At 38.2% G+C, this 23913-nt stretch overlaps 3 protein-coding genes across 3 annotated transcripts in view; 2 read left to right on the plus strand and 1 right to left on the minus strand.

Moving 5' to 3' along the window:
• The window catches only part of MED12L (mediator complex subunit 12L), a 315582-nt gene that overhangs the window by 192201 nt on the left and 99468 nt on the right, over positions 1-23913 (minus strand). The window lies entirely within an intron of this gene.
• Positions 1876-7767, plus strand: P2RY14 (purinergic receptor P2Y14). The gene is made up of 2 exons (XM_061193544.1): positions 1876-1944; positions 6647-7767. Exon 2 carries the CDS (start codon positions 6673-6675, stop codon positions 7684-7686), a length of 1014 nt encoding a protein of 337 aa, XP_061049527.1. The 5' UTR covers positions 1876-1944; positions 6647-6672; the 3' UTR covers positions 7687-7767.
• Positions 21599-22788, plus strand: GPR171 (G protein-coupled receptor 171). Its single transcript, XM_061193545.1, has one exon. The coding sequence runs from the start codon at positions 21599-21601 to the stop codon at positions 22556-22558; it is 960 nt and encodes a 319-aa protein (XP_061049528.1). The 3' UTR covers positions 22559-22788.

Below are 23913 nucleotides of genomic sequence, written 5' to 3' on the forward strand. Positions count from 1 at the left end.
TTTTATAAATTTATTTATTTATTTTTGGCTACGTTGGGTCTTCATTGCTGCGCGCGGACTTTCTCTAGTTGCGGCGAGCCAGGGGCTACTCTTCGCTGCGGTGCGCAGGCTTCTCATTGCAGTGGCTTCCCTTGTTGCAGAGCATGGGCTCTAGGTACGCGGGCTTCAGTAGTTATGGCACGCGGGCTCTAGAGCGCAGGGTCAGTAGTTGTGGCACATGGGCTTAGTTGCTCCGCAGCATGTGGGATCTTCCCGGACCAGGGCTCGAACCCATGTCCCCTGCATTGGCAGGTGGATTCTTTAACGACTGCGCCACCAGGGAAGTCCCTCCACATACATTTTTGTTTTCTAATTATGAACTATTTCAAGTACACAAAAGTACAGAAACTAATGTTGGTTAACACCAATACACCTAATCACCCAGTGTTAATTGACAGTAATATTTAGGCATCATTGTTTCAGAATTTAAGAGATGAAATACCACAAATACAGCTAAAGTCCAACCACCCTATGGCATCCCTTTCTCCTCCTTCCTTCACCGGGAGTAAGCACTGTCCTGAAGTTAGACGATATCATTCCTGACCAGAACATGCTCAGTACTGACCTGGATCAAATATAATATTCCAACACAGAGAACTAAATTTCTTTGTTTTGTTTTGAAAGAGAACTTCATGACCTTTTAGGGCTATTCTAGGTAAATATGTTTTTTTTTTACCACTGGTTCTCCATAAAATATCTATTTATATTTCCAGACTAGGAGGATGAGATTATTATGATGAAATTTATAATGAGTAAACTCTAAGTACAGTCTTAGATTTCAGGCTCTTTTTAATGTAACTTTTTCCTACCTCAAGTCCCAACTACAGCAAAGAAAAATAAGGTTTTTTTTTACCCTCCTCACCAAATATTTATTAAAGTCCCCTATATACAGAGTCTTTAAAAACAAAAAAAAAACAAAAAAAAAATGCTCTTCAAGGAGTACTCGTTGGGATAGCAGCATCAACATTACACCCAACTCCAGACCTATGGAATCTTGAGTCTTCATTTTAGCAGGAGCCCTGGGAAATACGTATGCGCGTTAAAGTCGGAGAAGGGTTGCCTTAAAGAATTCAGAAAGGTGACAACCTAGACCAAGGCAGAACCAAATCCAACCACCATTCTGCCAAACCTATCCTCTTCCTATCATACAATATAGCTTTCAGATGTTATCTTGGCAAAGTCCACGCATAAGTAGACCAGTGGTTATCAACCAGGGGCAATCGGGCCTCCCAGAGGACATTTTGTTCACAACTTAGGGAGATGATACTATTGGCCCCTAATAGATAGAAGCCAAGAATGCTGCTAAACATCCTACAATGCAGAGGACAGTCCTCACGACAAATAATTATCTAACCCAGAATGTCAATGGTACAAAGGTTTAAAAAAAAAAAAAAAAAAAAAAAGACAGAAAACAAAAAAAGTCTGCCTATGATTTCCTGGCAAAATGGTCAATTGTTAACTTCAGTAATTTAAATGAGCTGATTTGAGCAACCAAACCCATAAAGGGGGAAAAACGAAAAAAGAAATAAACCAATAACTAAAAACACTTCATGTGCAATCCTCTCAAGTAAAGGGTTTATAAGGTTCCCACCAGGGTTTACATCACATCAGTAATCATCAATAGTGACAACCAAAACGAAGTTCAGTAAAGCAACAACAAAAGCGCATGTTGAAATATTTCACAATTATACAAGCTGTATTTAAAAAGCAAGTGCACTGCTACCACACATACTTCTTCAATAAAAACATTCTGGCGTTTACTTAACTTAATTAAATCTTCATTTTTCTCCTACAATACAGGATCATTAGCGAAGAAGCACCTTGGCCACTTCAAGATGACAAGCACTCACTGGGCTAAATTACTTCATTGAAAGGAAACCTCATATTAGACAAAATTTTTAAAACGTAAGTGAACAAATCCTTTAGTATTATCAAGAGCTTTGTTAATTTCATCAAAATATTATGAAGGAATAACATCTCTTCTTCAGAGAAAGTAGAATTACAGCACACAGAACAGTGGAAGGTGGTCCATTATAAGAGAAAAATGGGTCACGGTGTGTAATTACACAGAGGATGAGTAATGAACTCAGCATGTTTTTATTAAGATGAATGTATTTCTGGAGTGAGCATCGCCTTGTCTGGCCCTGTATCAACTAAGTTCTGCCCAAAGAGAGAGCCCTGAGGTTATATGCAGTACTCTACAACCTAAAAATACTAATGCAGCCCAATCCTGAGACTTAACATTTCACTAGGAACAAACAGCACTCATTACCTGGATTAAAATGAAACTTTGCCATTGATATTCTAGCTGTGCAAAAAAAAGATGAGAGAAAGCAATTCATAGGCTCCTATTACACATTAACGGCTGTCTTTTGGTCTCATAGATCCATTCCACCATTATGTGACCAAAGATCCAAAGTGATGGTTTATATAGACTAAAATGTTTCAAGTCATTTCATTCTCCTTTACCTGGATTTGTGGAACAAGGAAGACTTCCACCTAAGAGAAGCTGAAGCTTTATAATATTTTTTTCTAATTGAAGTATAGCTGATTTACAATGTTGTGTTAATTACTGCTATACTGCAAAGTGATTCAGCTGTATATATATACACACACACATTCTTCTTTTATGTGTGTGTGTGTGTGTGTGTGTATGTGTGTGTATATATATATATATATTTTTTTTTTTTTTTCACCCATTATGGTTTATCTTGAAATCCTTCTTAAATGAAGTCTCAAGAATTCAGGGAGCTGTGCTTATGTTCCCCGAAGCCTCAAGGTTAACATAATGACCACTTTCACTATAGAAATTCAGAGGTAATCTCAGAAGTAACTTCCATGGGCAGGGCTGGCTACACTTCCACAAACTGGCTCCACAGAATGTCCCTTATTTCGGTTGATCATCATCCAGAGGTGCTTTTCCTCTTTCTTTCTCCCCCTTTGCCTGTCTCTTGTCTTTGATGGGCTGGGACAAGCTGCTTAGAAATAGTAAATCAGCTGAGAGCCTGGGGCAGGGAATGGAGGGTTGCTGGGCCACATCAAGACATTCTTTCTTTCTGATTTATTTGGTTCTTATTTATTTTTATGTTACCGTATAAAATCAGCATCCGTATGTTACTATTTCCTCCATCTGTGAACTGATTTGCAGTTTTAGTAGGTATCTATCGGGATATTAAATCACCTCTATACTAAAGACAAGGAGAGGAGACTGGACAGGTGTGACAAGGTCAAAGCGATACATGTCTCTGTTATCAGCTTGTCCTATTTTTCATCTAACGTGTATTCCTGCCTTTTAGTCTCGATATATAACTGGCCTCACTTGCTGCAGATACCTTAAGATAGCCCCTTTTCCACACATCTCTTGATCCATCACTGTAGAAAAGGCTGCCACACTTTGAGACACCAGGACCAAATACGATAAATTATGTACCTGGAGGTCACAGTGCCCTGCCATCAACACTACTGCTCAAGAAAAACAGACTTAAGACCGTGAACATTACCACTAAAATTGTCTCGGATTTACCATTAGCTCGTTACCTACGTAGAATGCCCCTTTAATTGGCCTCTGCTGTATCCATCCAGACAGCAGCACAAGCAGCAGTGATGCCCTGCTTCTTCCCCCAGTCAACACGTCTCAAACAGAGACTCTGATCTGCCATTGCTTAAAAACAGCCCAAAATAGCAAGAAGACGTTTGGAGGGAAAGACCCAAGCAAGGCTTGAGTACTCATTTCATTTCAGAAGGCACTCTGGCTCTAGAAGTTTACCTGGGTCAGCTAGCCCCTTCCATCAACCTCAAAGTGAGGAAGGGAGGAGGCATGAGGTGCATGGCAAAGCATATATGCTCAGATTCTTGACACTCTGAGGAACCAGAGAGCATAGTTGTGGACCCATGGCATCAGGCTACATTCAGACATATTGCAGTGCAAAAGGACAAAAGTCATGAGATTCTGAGAAAATGTCTTTATACAGATTTCTAGAAGGAAAGGAAAGAAATGGTGGCTCTCACTAAATCACTTCTGGGAAATTGTTCACTATTACTATATACAGTGGCTTCTATAATTTTTCTATAAAGAGAGAAATTTGGTACTCATTAAATCATTTCTGGAAATTCTTCACTATTTCAGTATTTAGTTGTATATTATATAGCTAATATTTCTCTCTACTTTAAAATGTACTAACATCTGCTTTTTAAAAAATTTTATATTTTAAACTCCAGTGAATCCAACAATTACTGAATACATATCATGATCCCCGCACCGCACTGACTGAGGGGCTGAGTCCCCAGCACCGGGACCCCTGGGAGCATTCTCTTGAGCTCTGTGAGACTGGCTCTTAGACTAAGCTGCACCTTACTATCAGGGGACAAGACCAATTATTTACTAAACACAGATTCTTTGCCACAGTGGACAGTTAAAAATAGAAAACATGGCCCCTTCACTTACCATCTAAAATATGAAACAGGCCACAGAGGACCTACAAACAAACCCATTATGATCAGAGTCAAGTGGGCAGGGGATTAGATTTCCTTTCAAAGAAGTCCAAGGACAGGCAAAATCAATTGCTAGAAATGTAACTAGTTTTGCCATATGCTTGCAGGAAGAGTACACAGAAGCAACATATTCTTTGGGGGGAAGCAGCACATAAAGTTTGCATGTGTGATTTTTTTTTTAATTTGCAATGTGACTGAATTTCATATTCCACATTTCCAAATTCTACTTTCTCACACTTCCTTAATTTTACTGACACAGCCCTTCACTCACTGTGTATAAAGCACCACGCTTGGCAACAGAAATACAAAGATGAACAAGATACATTCTCTGTCCTCAAGGAACCCACTGTTCTCCACAATCTTTCTTTCCCATGATCCCTGACTAGATGTAAATTTCTTAAGAGCAGGGACTCATGTCTTATATTCCCAGATTGCATATTCATTATTTCACAAATATTTTAAATATCTAATGTCCTAAATGTAATGCTAGGAATACAATGGTAAAAAAAAAAATGACATGGTCTCTCTCCTCTGAAGGAGCTTACAGTAGTAGAGGAAACAAAAAACAAACAGCTAGAGAGACAAGTGCTATGACAGAAGAAAGGCACAGAACTATGAGCACACATACAAGGGACCTCACACCCAATCCACCCCAACCAAGGCTTGGGAGGGCAAAGTTTCCTAAAGAAAGTGGCATCCAAGCTGAGGCCTCAAGGATGAAGAGAAGTTAGCCAACCAAGAAGGTAGCGAAAGAGTCTTCCACACAAATGAAAGTTTGTGCAAAGGTCCAAGGTGAGAGAAATCACGGAACCCATGAGGAAGAAGGGTTCAGAACAGCAGGAACTCATCACTGGAGGTAGAATTAGTAGGGATCAGACCAAGATGGGACTTCTGGTAGCTCAGGGTTAAAGAGTTAGGACTTTATCCTGAGGGCAAGGACCAACCGATGAAGGGTTAAGCAGGATGTTGACATTACAGATAAGATGGGCAGTAGACATTTTCTTAGATGTATCAAATAATCTTTCAAAAGAGTTCTAATCTTCCTTGTGCCATAAATCATTATGTCCAACATCAGTGAAGACTATACAGGATTCTCTAACAAAAGAAGGTTCTGGGTAATACCTAGGACAGTGTCGTCCAATAAAAATATGATGCAAGCCACATATGCAATTTAAAATTTTCCAGTAGCCATATTCTTAAAAAAAGTAAAATTAAGTGAAATTAAGATTAATAATATATTTTATTTAATGGGATATTCCTAAAATATTTCAACATATAATCAATATTAAAAATATTGAGATATTTTACATTATTTTCTGCGTACTAAGTCTGCAAAATTCATTGTGCATTTTCCATCACATCTCAATCTGGACTGGCCCCAAGTTCAAGACCTCTACAGCCACATATGGCTAGTGGCTACCATTTGGACAGTACAGATCTAGAATGTACTTTGGGGAGCATTTCTCAGAATGTTTAACGTCTTTCTATCATTTTTGTTTGTTTTCTAATTTACAAAAATAATGCAAATCAGTTTTTAAATGTGAAAAAAAAACACAGAATATCTCAATTTTGAAAGGTACCCATAACCCTATACCAAAAATACCAGTTATAGTTGGACATGTATGCTTGTAAGACATAGTCCTATGTCTAAAATATACATAGGGTAGGCTTTCTAAAAAGTAGGGTCTGTGTCAATAGCTCTTAAACCTAATATGTTAAAGAGTTGTGAATAAAATGAAACAGATTCTCTGTTTTTATAGCTTTATTACCTTTGAGACTATATTTAAATGAGTATTCCTGGAACTTTAAAGTTGTACAGGAACCTTTATCATTTTAGGGAAATGCTGGTCTCCATGATTACCTCAGTTCTCAGACTGTCCTGCTTCTCTAAATTTTCTTTCTTGTCATCTGTCTACTCCATTCTTCCCTTTTCAAAAGGAAGGAAGGGAAGGTGAAAGGGAGGAAGAGACAGGTACCTAAGGAATATACAGCAAAAACTTAGTTTCAAGAACTTGCTGGGCATGGCAAGTTCTTGCCCTTTCCTTTATTTATTTCTCGACAAATGACTCGAAGGTCGTGACTGCCCTTCGAGTGACTATTTCACATCATCTTCCAGGTCTCGCCTTCAGAAGTTACCAAACGATGAATGCCACCACTGCCCCACCTGCAGAGGGGTCCTGCCCCCGGAACACCCTCATAATCCAGCAAATCATCCCCGTGCTGTACTCTGTGGTCTTCGTGGCCGGGATCCTGCTCAACGGCGTGTCCGGGTGGATATTCTTCTACGTGCCCAGCTCCAAGAGTTTCATCGTCTATCTCAAAAACATTGTCGTCAGTGACTTCCTGATGAGCCTGACTTTTCCTTTCAAGATCCTGGGAGACTCGGGCCTTGGCCCCTGGCAGCTGAATGTGTTTGTGTGCAGGGTCTCGGCCGTGCTCTTCTATGTCAACATGTATGTCAGCATCGTGTTCTTCGGGCTCATCGGCTTTGACAGATATTATAAAATCGTGAAGCCTCTTTTGACTTCGTTCATCCAGTCCGTGAACTACAGCAAAGTCCTGTCGGTGCTGGTGTGGAGCCTCATGCTGCTGCTTGCCATTCCCAACATGATCCTGACCAACCGGAGCGTCAGGAAGGCCACACGCATTAAATGCATGGACCTTAAGAATGAACTGGGCCTCAAGTGGCACAAAGCCTCCAACTACATCTTTGTAGCCATCTTCTGGATTGTGTTTCTTTCCTTAGTCATTTTCTACACTGCTATCACGAGGAAAATCTTTAAGTCCCACCTTAAGTCCAGAAAGAATTCCATCTCGGTCAAGAGGAAATCTAGCCGCAATATATTCAGCATCATGTTCGTGTTTTTTGTCTGTTTTGTACCTTACCACGTTGCCAGAATCCCCTACACGCGGAGCCAAACAGAAACCCATTACAGCTGCCAGTCAAAAGAAATCCTGTTCCACGTGAAAGAATTCTCTCTGCTATTGTCAGCTGTAAACGTATGCCTGGACCCCATTATTTATTTCTTTCTATGCCAGCCATTTAGGGAAATCTTATGTAAGAAATTGCATATCCCATTAAGAGCTCAGCATGACTCAGAAACTTCCAAAACCAAAAGGGGAAATGTAACACAAGAAAGCACAGATACTTTGTGAATTCCCACCTCCTTTTAAATAAAGTCTGTGCATGCATATTGTAATCTTCAATTACATAATAAAGAAAAATGAATAAGAAGCATGTCCACGATGATAAGTATCATCTCTAGGCATTACTATTCAATTTAGTACAATAATAAAACTAAAATGTAAGTTTCCATGCTTGTTTTTGTACCATCAAAGAAAAAATAATACATTATTTAATCTTATCCCATCAAAATAGAAGGTTTAAATTTATAATCAATAGTCTGGTCAGTTAATATAGCACTTTAAATAGCAATAAGGAAAACAGGAAGCAATCAAGACAATTCACAGGGGGCTCTTCCTTCTTCTAAACACAAGAATTAAGTTGGCATATTATGCAATTTTTTTTAACAGGGTCATTAAAGACCAACTTAAAAGCAGGCACAGTCTGATAAAGGATTAGAGGCCTGTTTGTAGTGAAAAAGTCAAGTCTTCTCTGATTTGAAGAAGCAGGATAAGCAGACACCCAAAAAATTACTTAAGAAATCCCCCACTGATTTATTTCATGGCATTTCAAAGGAAAGCAGATATAAACTCTGTACATCGCAGCAAAAAATGTAATTTTTCTCTGATAGCATTTTGAGGATGATATAAGATACATCTTAAATATGTTTTATATGAAGATTAGCTAAGCCACTTAATGAGCCTAGTGTTCTGGTGTTAGAATATGTTTAAGTAAACTCTACAGAGGGAATCTAGATAGTGGCATAAGTTGCCAGAAACTTCCCCTGTTCAATGGTATGGGAAAAAAATCTAGGATGTCTGGGAAAAGACATATGCACACAAATACCCCCAGCTGGCAACACACTTTATTCCCTAGGAGCAGAGAAAAGCAGTTTTCTTAGAAAGCAACTGGACTTGATAAAAAGAAAATCTAAAATTTACAATAATGAGTGAGAAATTACACATAAAATGAAATTTACACATCATATTTTCTGAAAAACAAATTTCATATGTGCAGATACGGGATATGGTTGCTGGCTTGTGAGTTATCAAAGCTCAGTTCTTTCTCTGCTATTAACTGGCTGGAAGACATTTAGCCCATCTTTCAAATACTCTTGTCAAACATTTTTGTAAGTCATGTTTTCATATATATATATATATATGTATGTATGTATTTCAAGCCTTACCATATATGTGCTAATAAAAAATATTTTTAATAGTGTCAAGTTTTTTCTTAAGTCAAGATACCAAAAAACACTACCAGATTTACTCATAGTCAAGACATGGGTGGTTTCTTTAGTACACTCAATTACAAATGCTAATAGAATACAAAGAAAGAAGGCATGGGAATACCCAGGAAGGAGTGGCATAGAGTATTTTTGAAATTCTATTTGCCACTGACATTTCAAAATAAGTATTTCATATGTTCTTAGGACCTCATCAGATTTTAGGCAAAACTGAGAAAACACATTTTAAACTGAGGAAGAGCTGAGAAGAATTTCGCACTCTGTATCTACCTTCCACCCTCATGAAAGCTCTCTGCTCCCAACTCTGGGTCAAATATCCTCTCCCAAAAAGAACAAAATCACAAATCTATGATAAACGTGCCTGGCAAAACTAAGCTTGCTATAGAATTTGTTTGGCTAAATATATTTGCAAAAGAAAGTGGCTGTGTTGATTCACAGTTTCCATTGGTCAGGACAAATTAGTAAATACTGGTGTTTTATATGTCCCCTACTGGGCCACAGGAGAAATTGAAATTATAAAAGAAGATGAGAAGCACCAAGTTTTGCCTTTGTAACCACTGTGCCAAAGCAAATCAGAAATATGAAAGGCAATATTTTTCAGGAAACAATATGCAATGCAAATAAGGATATCGTGAAGCAAGAGTTGAATAACAGCTACTGCATATCAGAACTTTTAAGGTAAAAGACTTGTACTTGGAAAACTGTAAGACACTGAAGACAACACACACAAATGGAAAGATGTATGCTGCTCACAAATTGGAAGAATTAATATTGTTAAAATGACCATACTACCCAAGGTAATCTACCAAGGGTTCAATGCAATCCCTATCAAAATACCAATGGAATTTTTCACAGAACTAGAACAAATAATTCTAAAGTTTGTATGAAAACACAAAAGACTCCAAAAAGCCAAAATAATCTTGAGAAAGAAGAGCAAAGCTGGAGGTATCACACTCCCTGATTTCAAACTATACTGCAAAGTACAGTAATTTGATTACTACAGTAATCAAAACAGGATGGTACTGGCACAAAAACAGACACATAGATCAGTGCAATAGAATAGAGTGTCCATAAATGAATCCATGCTTACACAATCAACTAATCTACCAAAGGAGGTAAGAATATACAATGGAGAAAAGACAGCCTCTTTAATCAATGGTGTTGAGAAAACTGGGCAGCTATATGCAAAAGAATGAAACTGGACTACTTTCTCACACCATATATAAAAATAAACTCAAATGGATAAAATGCTTAAATGTAAGACCAGAAAGCATAAAACTCCTAGAAGAAAACACAGGCAGTACAGTCTTTGACACTGGTTGTAGCAATATTTTTTTAGATGTGTCTCCTTAGGCAAGGGAAGCAAAAGCAAAAATAAACAAATGGAACTACAGCAAACTAAACAGCTTTTGTAGAGCAAAGGAAACCAAAAACAAAGCAAAAAGGCCACCTACTGAATGGGAGAAGAGATTTGCAAATGATACATCTGATAAGGTGTTTATATCCAAAATGTACAAAGAACTCACAGAACTCAACATCAAAAAAGCAAACAACCCTACTGAAAAATGGGTAGAAGACCTGAACAGACATTTTTCCAAAGACATATAGATGGCCAACAGGCACATGAATAGATGCCCAATATCACTAATCATCAGGAAAATGCAAATCAAAACCATAATAAGATACCACCTCACACTGGTCAGAACAGTTATCACCAAAAAGAAAAGAAATAAAAGGGCTAGAGAGGATGTGGAGAAAAGAGAACCTTTATGCACTATCGGTGGTGATGTAAATTGGTAAGGCCACTATGGAAAACAGTATGGAGGTTCCTTAAAAAATTAAAAATAGAACTATCAGCAATTCTACCTGAGGGAATTTTTCCCTAAAAAAAACAAAAACAAAAACAAACAAAAAAACACTTATTCGAAAAGATATATGCATCCCTATGTTTATTGTAGCATTATTTACAATAGTCACGACATGGAAGCAACCTAAGTGTCCATCAGTAGATGAATGGATAAGGAAGATGTGAGAGATATACACACACACACACACACACACACACACACACACACACACACACACATATACACATACATACATATATACATATACACAGACAGACAGACAGACATATATGCCGAGAACAAACTGGTGGTTGCCAGAGGGGAGGAAGACAGGGGGATCAGTGAAACAGGTGAGGGAAAGTAAGAGGTAAAACTTCCTTTCATAAAGTAAATAAATCGTGGGGATGTGATGTACAACATAGAGAATATAATCAATAATATGGCAATAACTTGGTACAGTGACAGACGCTAACCAGACTTATCAAGAGATCATCTTGTACTGTATAAAAGTATTGGATCACTATGTTATACACCTGAAACTAATAATATTGTAAGTCAATTACCATTCAATTAAAAAAAAAGAAGAAAAAAGTCAGATCAATACAAACAAATCTTTGGATTTAACTTTTTGAAAATCACTTAAGACTTTAGTGAGAGGAATGTCTGTAAGGTATTAGAGTTAGAAGTCAGATCATAAGGAGTTTATTCAAATATTGAAAAGTTAGGTAAATTTTAAAAAAAGGAACTTTAAGGTCCAGGGCTACAACAAAAAATAAAATAGTAGGGCAATTGCGAGAGTGGATTAATCCAGAAACATCTCTGAGATCATCAGTACTATTTTTTTATTATTATTTTGTGTAATAATGAGTTCTTTTCTGTAGCTAGTTTATAAATAAGGTTTGTAATATATATTTGCTACAGCTAAAGTAATACAACATTTAATCACTTCATACAAGCAGTGCTATAAAATAATTAAACATTCTGAAAAGTGGCATATGGGAAAGTAAAGCTACATTTTGTTAAAGTGGTTCGTTTGGGGGGATGTCCTGTCATAAAGTGGTAATCCACACGCCACTGGAATCTTGCAGAGAATAGGTGACCAAAAGGAAGTAGCAGCTTCTACTGTTGAAGACCACACAGTATCAGGTCTCTCCTACCCCAACACACAAACCCTCACAGCGCTGTTTACCCAAAAGGAAATCCTGTGTCATTTTGGGCAGATGACCTGTTATGTTTATAATTTGTATGATATTATCTTTTGATGTCACGTTCTGTACTAATAAAGTCTTTTTTTTTTTTTTCCTTTTTCTCCATCGTCAAAGCACATAGGTAGTAGCAATAGGGTTAAGGACAGAATAGAGAAATAATAGCACATACTTTACTAACATCATCAAATAGAAACAAAGCTTAGTTTAAGGGTGCTTTGTAGAGTCTCTAGATTAATTGTTTAGGTGATGCCAATGTATCAAGATTTTCTCATTTGTAAGTGACAAAAGAAAAAAAAAAAAGAAAAGAAACCTAAAATTGGGCTTGTACAATAAAAGAGATTTATTGGCTAATAGACCTGAATGTCCAAAGTTGTGGGTATGGCTTCCGTTAAATGACTGATGCAGGGCTGCAGCTGATGTATCCAGGGCTGGGTTTGTACTATTTCTCCAGCCACCTTCCATGGTGTTAGTTTTAACTCATAAAAGGAAGCTGTCAGCTCTCCTTTTGTGGTAGCAAAATGGAAAGGGATAAAATAAAAAGCAATCTATGCTATACCAAATAATGAGGCAGCACTAAAAACACACTACGCTAATAAACCAAACTTGCCTTTCTGCCTGCCAAACCAGATTCCTCTCCTCAGACTGCCCTTCCCAGGACTGAGACCACAGTCTGCTCCCTGCCAGCCCGATTCCTCAGCGATTTCACCTCTGCCGTCGTTCCCAACTGCCCATCTCTTCCCGGCCAATTTCAGATCCTCCTTGCCTCTCACCTAAAAAGACTGCGAGCATCTCCAAACTGACTTCTTGTCTTCCGCTTCCTCCCCCAACCCAACACACCCCGAAGCCCGCAGATTCACCTGGTACCTGAACTGACCACTCCTCTCTTCATATAACCTTCCTGAGCTCTCCACCGCATACTAACGAAAGCATCCAAGATGGACCAGATGGCACCAAGATTTAGTCTCAGCCTCTTCCTCACACAGGTCCTGCACACATACTCCACGCACCCAGATTGAGTGAGGGTCCCCAAACACCCTCCCCGCAGCCCAACCATGTGCATCTTCCCCCAAACCTGCCGCCACTTCCTCACTTCTCAGAAGCAGCTCTTAGCCCACCTCGGTCAGAGGACTGCACTTCCTGGATCCCCACAGGCTCTAACAGCCCAGAGTCTATCTGCATCATCGCAGGTCCTGCGTCCTCCTTATCACCCTTTCTATGCTGTGACCTTCTAAAAGCAACAAACACCTTCTCTAGGATGGGAGTTAAGGAGACAGCCTGCAGTCAAGAAATAATTATTGTTAGAATTTTTCTTAACCACTTGATCAAAAAACAAAGACTCACATGGCAAGGGCAAGGGAGAATTGCTCCAAAAGCCTTCTCCTGGAAAGTAACAACAGAGTTCATAAAATGTGTCCTGCACTTTGAAAACATGTTACTCAAATTTCATAAGACCATAGCACTCAAGTGGGGGAAAAAAAAAAAAAAATGAACTTCAGTGACTAAAAAGAAACAAGATATCCTTTAAGAGTTATTTTTAAGGGACTTCCCCACTGTTAATTATTTTATAACCATGGATCAAATAGCACAGTCACACCTCACAACTGAAAGGTGAGATGGATTGTATGTTGACCTGATAACACTGTACAGTCAATAAAAAGGCGGAAAACCAAAAGGACCGGCCAACGGAATGACAGGATAGACTCAGCCAGCCCTACAACCGAGTTCACATTCCGAGAATGTACAAAACACATCCGCCTTCAACATATTTCCAAATTTTTACACGATATTTCATTAAAAAGGGAAAACTGAAGCAGAATTCAAATAATGCAGAAACCTCAACCTCTTGGAAGCTCTGCATCTACAACTCACTTTAAAACTACTCTTGTCTAATCATGTCCATCACTGTCAGATTTGAAGCTACCAATCTCAGAGTCAGGAAAGAATGTCTTTGGACTAACTCAGGTGGGAAAGGGGATTATGTGCCTTGAAAAACTTTCAAAACATGAACCTAAAGCACAATGGCTCCAGAGAGAAGGCTGACTCGGAGCCACAGAAGCTGCTGGAGAAATGTTCTGATCAGCATTCATTAACCAAAGAACAGCCCCCTGTCCAAAGATCATAAAAAAAACACTTCAGGATGCAAACTATTTTGAGCTGTGAACATCCCAAGTTGCAAACTCCATAAGAAAAGTGGGCACAGTGGTGACTGTTCCACTGCCCAGTGGCACTCAAGTTCAAGTTCAAACAGCTGTAAACACTAAATATATGTGCGTGGCGGGGAGGGGGGGGGGGTTGGTGATGAACTGACCTGGTGGCCTCCTTTATAACCACAGTTTCCAACCAACACTTTCGTTTGAAGAAGCATAATTAAGTGCTGGGACACTGGGGTCTAACAGTGCAGCTTTGGGCAAGGCCTCAATTTCCCCCAGGCCTTAGCTTCCCCATCTGTAAAGAGAGGAATCACCTCCATTTCATGGATTTCTTTAAAGAAAATAAATTCTCAGACCTGTGTTCCTGGCTGTGGCAGTGGCTACCTACCGCAACATTCATTTTCTCCTTCCTCATTAGTTCCGAAGGCTACCATGGTACGTTTTAAAAGCAAATTTTAGGAATGTTACAAATTTGGGACTTCCCTGGCGGTCCAGTGGTTAAGACTCCACACTTCCTTGCAGGCGGCATGGGTTCGATCCCTGGTCAGGGAATTAAGATCCCGCGGGCCGCTAGGCTCAGCCAAAAAAAAAAAAAAGAATGTTACACATTAAAGATGCTACTTCTGGGCTTACCTGGTGGCGCAGTGGTTAGGAATCTGCCTGCCAATGCAGGGGACACGGGTTCGAGCCCTGGTCTGGGAAGATCCCACATGCCGCGGAGCGACTAGGCCCGTGAGCCACAACTACTGAGCCTGCGCGTCTGGAGCCTGTGCTCCGCAACAAGAGAGGCCGCAACAGTGAGAGGCCCGTGCACCGCGATGAAGAGTGGCCCCCGCTCACTGCAACTAGAGAAAACCCTCGCACAGAAACGAAGACCCTACACAGCCAAAAATAAATAATAAATAAATAAATAAATAATTAAAAAAAAAAAAGATACTTCTATTGAAATACCGTTGTTCGGTATTTGTGTTCAATAAGATCAAAAGCATGATTTGTGTGGATAAGGGACTGACTACAAAAAGATTCTCTTTCTCAATTCATGGGGCAATTTAGCTTCAATTTTTAAATATACAAAATATCCATTAAAGTAAACAGTATGTCACTTCTTAAATAAGTATTGCCAGGACCAAGGTAAGGGAAACACAACTTCCCCTCACTTCTTCCCACTTGGGTTTCTGAAATACTGGGTTAGTGATGATGCGCAATTTCCTAGAACGCTAAGGAAATACCCACTGAAAAACATCTGTCCTTAACGAAACAGAAAGAAGTGACCTATGGAAATTTAAATGGAACTCCTGTTAAAGACAAAAACAACAACAGGGATGGTAGCCAAGAAAAGCATGTTTCCACTGTGAATAAACTTCCACAAAATGCCAAGGTGCCTCAAGCTCATTCTCAAAAGGAGGAACATGGTTCAGTTTCACTATTAAAAGATTGGTTTCTCACTATTCCAAAAAGGAAATGGAACATCAAGAGCTAGGAGACTTTAGCTCTTTTATATCTGGCAATCCAGACACAAAAAAACTGTGTCTATAGTAGATGTTTAAGAACAGCTGAATGTATTTCTTAATTCTATCTATACCCCAAAGTGAAGGGGGAAGTACACATATAAATATGCCTATCTAAAAAAGAAAAAAGAAACTTTACGAAAAACCTTTGATTCCGGTGTTCCTTCGTATCATTTTAAAACCAGTCACCACTCAGCTGGCAGCCAACTGCATCTCACCAAATTCTTCCCATCTCACCCTCTCCATCCCCCAGTGAGTGTAAACTCTGGTCATAACTGCTCACTTAACTTGACTGTCTGCAAGCATGTCTTTTCTGAAGTGGATAGAAGTGAGTTCTATCCAATAATGATGCACACAAATCTTAAAAGACAGAGCATTTCCTAGCACTGTTACGATGAAAGTTAACACTGGTTCCTAACCAAAATCAAATACAAAGTTTGAGAAAGATTTGGGTTTTTTCCTCCAATTTTTGAGTGAATATATGTAAAGTTATTCTTTTGCAAAATACAGTAATAGCAATAACTACCTGAATTCGAAAGAACACCGGAGTATCAGAAACAAATGGACACTGTCATCAAAAGCATCTTGACACATTATTGTTTTCAAAAGTTCCCTAGATCCTCCTTAAATTCCCACCGGCTTGACAGTCCTCATTTAGTCTTTTGAGAGATTTTTCCTTAGCAAAGTGAATACCAAAAGGGAGGCATTTTAGACTCTAGAGAGGTTTCTTCTGACTTTTTTCTTTATTATTTGGAAAACTAAGAATTATTAAGAGAAAAAGAGATGAAACCAAAGTACCCTCCAAGACAATGAAGCAATAGAAAAACCCAGACCCTAAGTGACCAGGCAATGGCTTTGCACTTACAAATCGCCTTTGGACCGGCACACTCACTCCCCCACAGGAAGAATGAACATTTACCCAAACAATTTAAATGTACACTGGAGCGTCCCTTTTCATACAATCTATTAATTACTAAATACCTGTCTCAATTCATTATGCCATTGGGGCCAAATTGACAAATGCGCACCCCAGGTTTACTCACATAACTGAGAAAAACAGATCCAGTATCATTTTGAATAAAAAGATTACAAACTATAAAACAGCATGCACAACATAATAACATTTTTAAGTGGGTATACACATAGGAAAATTTTAAAACGTATGTACCAAAAACGTTAACAGTGATTATCTCTCTACATAATGATTTTCCTCTTCTCTTTCCAGATTTAACAACATACACTTGACCACATTTTTTTTGTTTGTTAATAGATGTCTCAGCAGGATCCAAACTGCAACAAGTTTTTAAATTATAACTTTGAAAGACTGATGAGTATCAGCATGTAGACTAAAGAAATTCTGCTTAAACACCTAATATCTTTAACTCATAACACCATTCAAGGCACAAAAAATTGACATTCTTTAAAATCATTATGACAAAATACACATCTTGGGTGTTTTCAAAACAAACAAACAAACAAAAAAACACACCTAGGTATTACAACAGATGAATAAAAATCTTCCCTCTAAAAGAAGAGACGAATCTGGATTGTTTAAGAAAGCTTACACAATATTGAAAAGGACCTGAAGAGGCTTTCATACAGTTAAGCTATGTGCAAACCACAGTTTCATCTACGTCAATATGCAGCATTTTAAAACCACATAAAAAGGAAAGGAAATTTTTAGTGCAGCCGGCAGTCCTGCAATGAGGCTGCTACTGCTGTAGCTAGCCAAACAGCTCACGCTTCTCTGAAGACTGGGAGCAAGGCGCGCTGAGGCTCAGACAATATACCCCCAGGTATGTCTTTTCAAATACTTAATATACTCAAATGTCTTTCCATGGAAGGGAAATCTATGATTTTCAGTGCTTAAACCATGTAAGTTGAAAATGCCAGCATGTAATAAGGTTGCTGTGCAAGGAGACACCAATTGTTAAACTCCAAATAGATTCTCACTGTGAACTACGCTGTAATTTTCTTCTACCTGATGACCTCATCCATCCCTTTCAGAAAGACAGCTTAATTCAGACAAGACTGAATACTGCTTACTTATAGGTAAGCTTAACTATTCAGTAACTCGATTTTATAACTGGATGGATAAAGGCCATTGTTGTAGGTCTTCACAACAGGGCACAACAGGTCTCTACAAAACATTACGATAAGTAATTTCAAGAAAATTCCATTGTGACTTCCGTAAAAAAATATCTAATGAGTATCTAATGAGTTTCTAAGCAATGGGCACTCTCAAACAAAGGAGACACTTGAAATCTTTTCTTGATTTTGCTGGAATACATCTGGGTACCTCAGATTTCCACAGGCTAATAACTGGTTGAAAAAATACTCATCAAGCACTTAGTTTTCAAATTCATGATAGAAAACACAGAATGTTATTATAGTACAATTTAACCTCTACTTGATAAGACCAAAATTTTTAAATAGATTTGTGTTTCATTGAAATCTAGACTGAGGTTCAAGAAAAGCAACGGCGAGGCACTGCATGACTCTCAAGCATTATCGAATGAACAGTTACACTGTAATTATTTTTAAATAAATTACCCATGAGTGGTATATATGGTCAGTTCCAGTTACATAGTATATTAATTGATCAAAACAAATTATTCTCTAATCCTTCTCTTTACCACATATTCATCTATTAAATGAGACTTTATAATTGTATGAGCAAAAGGGGCACTCAGAGAAACACCTAATATGTTACTCTTATAATGTAGCATTTGCAACACAAGAGCATAGGCCAAAATCCTAGCACTTTGTAAAGGAACAACAAGCAAAGGTGGGAGATGAGGGTCCATCTACACCAACACTAGCTTCTGACCCAGAGAACAAAAAGGACATTTAGAATGCCCAGGTACTAAATAAATGGTTACTATTGAAAGTCAAGTCATAAGGAGTTCAGTAAAGCCTAGAGTAGACTTCGGACCTGAAGAGCTTTCTTCAGGCATTTAGGATAGGCAGGATTGGAGCTGGGAAGAATAAAGGCAGAGAGTCTAGGGAATGATCAACAAGGTCGGATCCTAGCCTGCTCTAACGAGCCAGGAAACCTTGACCAACACCCAAGTGCCAGACCTCAGTCTCCTCAAATCTGGGGATTGGACCAGATGCTATTAATAAACGTTCCCTCCATCCTTAGAATCCTACGATCCCCAAATTCTATCACAACGAAAAGTACAAAGGAAGGAAGGAAGAGCTCCCAGAACAGTAGAGATCCCACCAACCTAAAGTAGAGAGTTGGGAGGATGATACGCAGGGACTAGGTCACAGGAATTTTGAAAGTAAAGGAGGTTTAGGCTTAAAAGATAGAAGCTAGGTTTGGTTTTTAAATATATGTACTGTAAAATGAAACATCAAAACACATGGAGCCTAAACATCTTTTAGTAGTATTTAGGAAAAAGAATGAATACTTTATTTCTGCTCTTTTACATGAAAATAGCTTAGACTATAGTTCCTCCCAATAGTAAGCACTTAGTAAAGGTTTGCTACTATAATAATAATAAGAAAGACAAATATCATATGATATTGCTTCTATGTGAAATCTAAAAAAAAAAAAAAAAAGGTACAAATGAAACCTATTTACAAAACAGAAATAGAGTCACAGATGTAGAAAACAAACTTATGGTTACCAAGGGTGAAGGGGAGACATAAATTTGGAGATTGGGATTGACATATACACACTACTATATATAAAATAGATAACTAATAAGACCCTACTGTATAGCACAGGGAACTCTACTCAGTACTCTGTAATGACCTATATGGGAATAGAATTTTTAAATTATTACTCCAAATAATAATAATAATCACCATCATTATTACTATTATTATTATTGAGACAAAGTTTCAAAGTGATTTTGAACATGGCTTCTGAGATCAGACTGTCTGGGTGGGAATCCTGGCTCTATAACTTGCCAGCTATATAACCTTGAGTGTTAGCCTCATGGTGCCTCAGTTTTCTAATCTGTAAGACAGGGATAATAACATCTACGTGATAGAAATAATGAAAGGTTAAATAAGTACATGTAAAGTACTTGGCATGGTGCCAGACACAAAGTTAAGTGCTTGATTACTTTCACTGAGTTTAGTACAGAATGACATTATTCATGGACCCTCAAGTCCTATCTCAGGTAGGGAAAGGCGAAGGACATATACCCTTTAAATGTCACTTTAACTTAGAAAGTTTTATGTACATCTGCCTTATCCATCCACTTGCATACTGTTTCACCCCAAGAGGTACACAATGGATCATTAAATAATTAGGAGAATTAAGATTCAGAAAGGCTTCTGAAGTTCTTGTTTGTTTTTTAAAAGGACGTTTCAGAGAATGGGCTTGTTTGGCCTTCATAGCCACTATACTTACTATTTGTTATTTTTACAAGCCACATATCAATTTTTTCTTGCTAAAACACAAAAGCAATCTTCTGATTATTAAAACAAAGGACGAAAGGTGTTTAAGATGCATGAGGACGGTGTTTATCAGGAAGTAGCACCAGGAAGAATACCTGTGGCCCAAAGAGCATGTGTTTGACTAGACCAGGTCAAAGGGAATAAATGATACCCAGTTTGTTTAACTTGCGCTATAAATCACCCAATGTTCCAGATTTGAAGGGAACGTGACAAGGTTTTGTCACCATCAGTGATGATCACAATGGTTCTAAGGGGAAGTCTTAAACTTCTAGCCCTGAGCTCTGCAAAACCCACAATGAAAGAAGAAGAAGAAAAACAAAAACAAAAAAAAACCCTCAAGTGTTAAAGTTAGATGTTTTCAAACATCTATATATATAACTGAGCTTCTCTTTGAGAACTGTGTAACCAATGATCATACATCCTTACCCTAGAAACCTTTAAAATACGTTCTTAGTCAAACTTCTCACCAACACTGACATGGAAACATCTATACACGCACTGTTCAAGAGAAATATAAAGCAAACCACACAGGTACTTTAAAATTATCTCACAGCTACACTTAAAAAAGCAAAAAGAAACAGGCTAAATTAATTTTAATAATATATTTAACCTAATATATCAAAAATATCATTTCAAGATGTGCTCAATATAAAAATTAATGACATATTTTACTAACTGTTGTACTATTTGCATAAAACAGTACAATTTTACTACTTGCACTATTCTTTATAATATTTTACACTAAATCTTTAAAACCCAGTGTGTACTTTGCACGTACAGCACACATCAATTTGGACTGGTCACATTTCAAGGGCTTAATGGTCACAGGTGGCTGCAGCCTACCAAACTGGATAGCACAGGTCTGTACCATCACGAATCTAGAGCAACAAGGCAAGACCAGATTCTAATCCTACAACTTTTTCTGCCAAAAAAAGAAAAACAAAATGAAATTCTCATTGTGAAAATGTTCTAGTGGGTTACACAATAAAAGGCCTACTTTTTAGATTTTAGCACAATTTTCTGTCCTTCCTCACCTCCCCTCTCAGCCTAGGTTCCTCTAGCATGAAGAGCTCTGTCAATTTATGAGAACAGAAAGCCAGGAAGCCTCATTGACAGCTCTTCAGGCTCAGCCACAACCAAACCTTTTTTGTTTCCTCTATTTCTCAGAATTTCAGTTCACTTATCTCCTCTGCAAACTAACTTCCAACGCAACTGGTAACAAAAGAGCTATCAGAATGCAAAAGTGTGAAGTCAAAAATATCCTTTCTAGAAGCAACCTACGTGGGATTTCCCAAAATCATAAAATCAGACCATGGAAAACCCAGGCCTCCTCATAATCTAAGATGTTCCCAGCAGTCCACACAATCTAGTAAATTCACCAATAAAATTCTAAGAAGCAGAGAGACTGTGACCGTGGTTTTGTGAATGCAATTGTGTTTGAAGAAAATAATATCCAATTTGAATTATTAACCTCCCTTCTCTCCCCTTTGTTTTCTATTTTAACAGATTCTTTGGATTTTTTTTTTTTTTTTTTTTTTTTGGACAGTGTCATCTTGAGGGAAAGTAAGGATGACCAACAGTTCTACCTTCTGCCCAGTTTACAGAGACCTGGAGCCATTCACATATTTTTTTTATTTAGTTTTCCTTGTTGGAATTATTGGAAGTTGTTTTGCAGCCTGGGCTTTCATACAGAAAAACACAAATCACAGGTGTGTAAGCATATACTTAATTAATTTGCTTACAGCCGATTTCCTGCTTACTCTGGCATTACCAGTGAAAATCATTGTCGACTTGGGCGTGGCACCCTGGAAGCTGAGGATATTCCACTGCCAAGTAACAGCCTGCCTCATCTACATTAATATGTACTTATCAATTATCTTCCTAGCATTTGTTAGCATTGATCGCTGTCTTCAGTTGACATACAGCTGCAAGATTTATCGAATACAAGAACCTGGATTTGCCAAAATGATATCGACTGTTGTATGGTTAATGGTCCTTCTTATAATGGTGCCAAACATGATCATTCCCATCAAAGACATCAAGGAAAAGCCCAACGTGGGTTGTGTGGAATTCAAAAAGGAGTTTGGAAGAAACTGGCATTTGCTGACAAATTTCATATGCATAGCAATATTCTTAAATTTCTCAGCCATCATCTTAATATCTAACTGCCTTGTAATTCGACAACTCTACAGAAACAAAGATAATGAAAATTATCCAAATGTGAAAAGAGCTCTCATCACTATACTTTTGGTGACTACAGGCTACATCATATGTTTTGTTCCTTATCACATTGTCCGAATCCCATACACCCTCAGCCAGACAGAGGTCATATCTGACTGCTCCACCAGGATTTCACTTTTCAAAGCCAAAGAGGCCACACTGCTGCTGGCTGTGTCCAACCTGTGTTTTGATCCGATCCTGTACTATCATCTCTCAAAAGCTTTCCGCTTAAAGGTCACGGAGACGTTTGCTTCACGTAAGGAGACCAAGGCTCAGAAAGAAAAATCAAGTTGTGAAAACAATGCATAAAATATGGGATTTTCTCATGCTATCTTTTCCTGCCTTACTGGACAATTGAGTGTACAAAACTGCTGGGAAGGAGGGAAAAAAGAGCCTCCATAAGTAAAAACACAGGCAGCTAGCCAATGTGGCTTGGTTCACTGAGAAACCCTGTTTCTAAATGCAAGCCAAGCAGTACTCTTGTGGTTGTTGATGGTCCTTAACCCAAACGTTTGTACAAAAAACTAAAAAGTCTTGTTGCACCAACATAAACCCTGCAATATCCTTGAAATCTAAATGGGCTCTATGACACAGACTGAAGTATTCATGAGGTATTCATTTAAAGGCCTGGAACTGACTTCCTGACAGAAATATGCAAAATAATCTCCGTGTAAGTTTCCAGAAAGCCCTTCAGCAACACAATTTAAAGTCCTTCAGATCGCTTAAAAAAAAAGCCAGCTGACTTTTTACATGAAACCACCTGTGCTGTGCCTGATTTTGTTTTAATCCATCACTTCGAAAATGGTAACCTTTTAGCTCACTACTCCAATTTTTAATAGCTAATTGTTTCCTACCACAATAGCTTAAAATTCTTTTAAGCTTTTTTTTAAGCTTAATTTAAAAGGGCTTGGAAATACATGGATAGTTTTTAATGTACTATATATCCTTATATACTACCTGTAGGCTATAAATAAAGATTTTCTACTGTTAGTAATGACAAATCCAGTGATTTCTTAGTATTATTTTGTAGCAATATGGAATAGACCCCATAACATTTTCAAGGGGGGTTGTTAAATTATAGTAACTGCTAAAACTACTGTTTTGGAACTCACATCAAAGGTATGGAAAAATAGCACCAGTCACATGGTCTTAAAATAGACAGGCCGATACCACATAGCAAGGCCTTCTTAGAAATGCAGCACGTGCTGGGCTGATGGGTGCCAGCCAGATCCTGAAGATCAGTCTGACCCCATGTAGGGCCGGCAGTTTAAAGAATGGGTGACGCTACTCTCAGGGTCACAACCCATTGATCAAATTCTCTCAAATGCCAGTAATGCAGAAAGGATTCAATAGATGGTATTAAATAAAATACTTATTTAGGGAAAAGAAGGCTGAAAAGTTTAGACAAGAATACCTAAGACTCTGTATCTTTTTTTGGTTTCAGTTATAAAAGCCCACATTAAAACAATTGGCAATGCATTTGCATTAGCTGCAAGGATTAAGAAATGGTATTCCTCAAACAAAAACAAACACGTAGACACAGAGAACAGAGTGGTGGTTACCAGAGGGGAAGGATTGGGGAGGAGGATGAAATGGGTAAAGGGGATCAACTGTGTGGTGACAGAGGGAAACTCAACTTTGGGGGGTGAGCACTCTGTAAGGCA

This window comes from Eubalaena glacialis, chromosome 6 (genome assembly GCF_028564815.1).
Source record: "Eubalaena glacialis isolate mEubGla1 chromosome 6, mEubGla1.1.hap2.+ XY, whole genome shotgun sequence".
In the NCBI taxonomy this organism is placed as follows: Eukaryota; Metazoa; Chordata; class Mammalia; order Artiodactyla; family Balaenidae; genus Eubalaena; species Eubalaena glacialis.

Bases quoted from the DNA above. Each gene is read 5' to 3' on its own strand.
- P2RY14 (XM_061193544.1), top strand. From the start codon at position 6,673: ATGAATGCCACCACTGCCCCACCTGCAGAGGGGTCCTGCCCCCGGAAC.
- GPR171 (XM_061193545.1), top strand. From the start codon at position 21,599: ATGACCAACAGTTCTACCTTCTGCCCAGTTTACAGAGACCTGGAGCCA.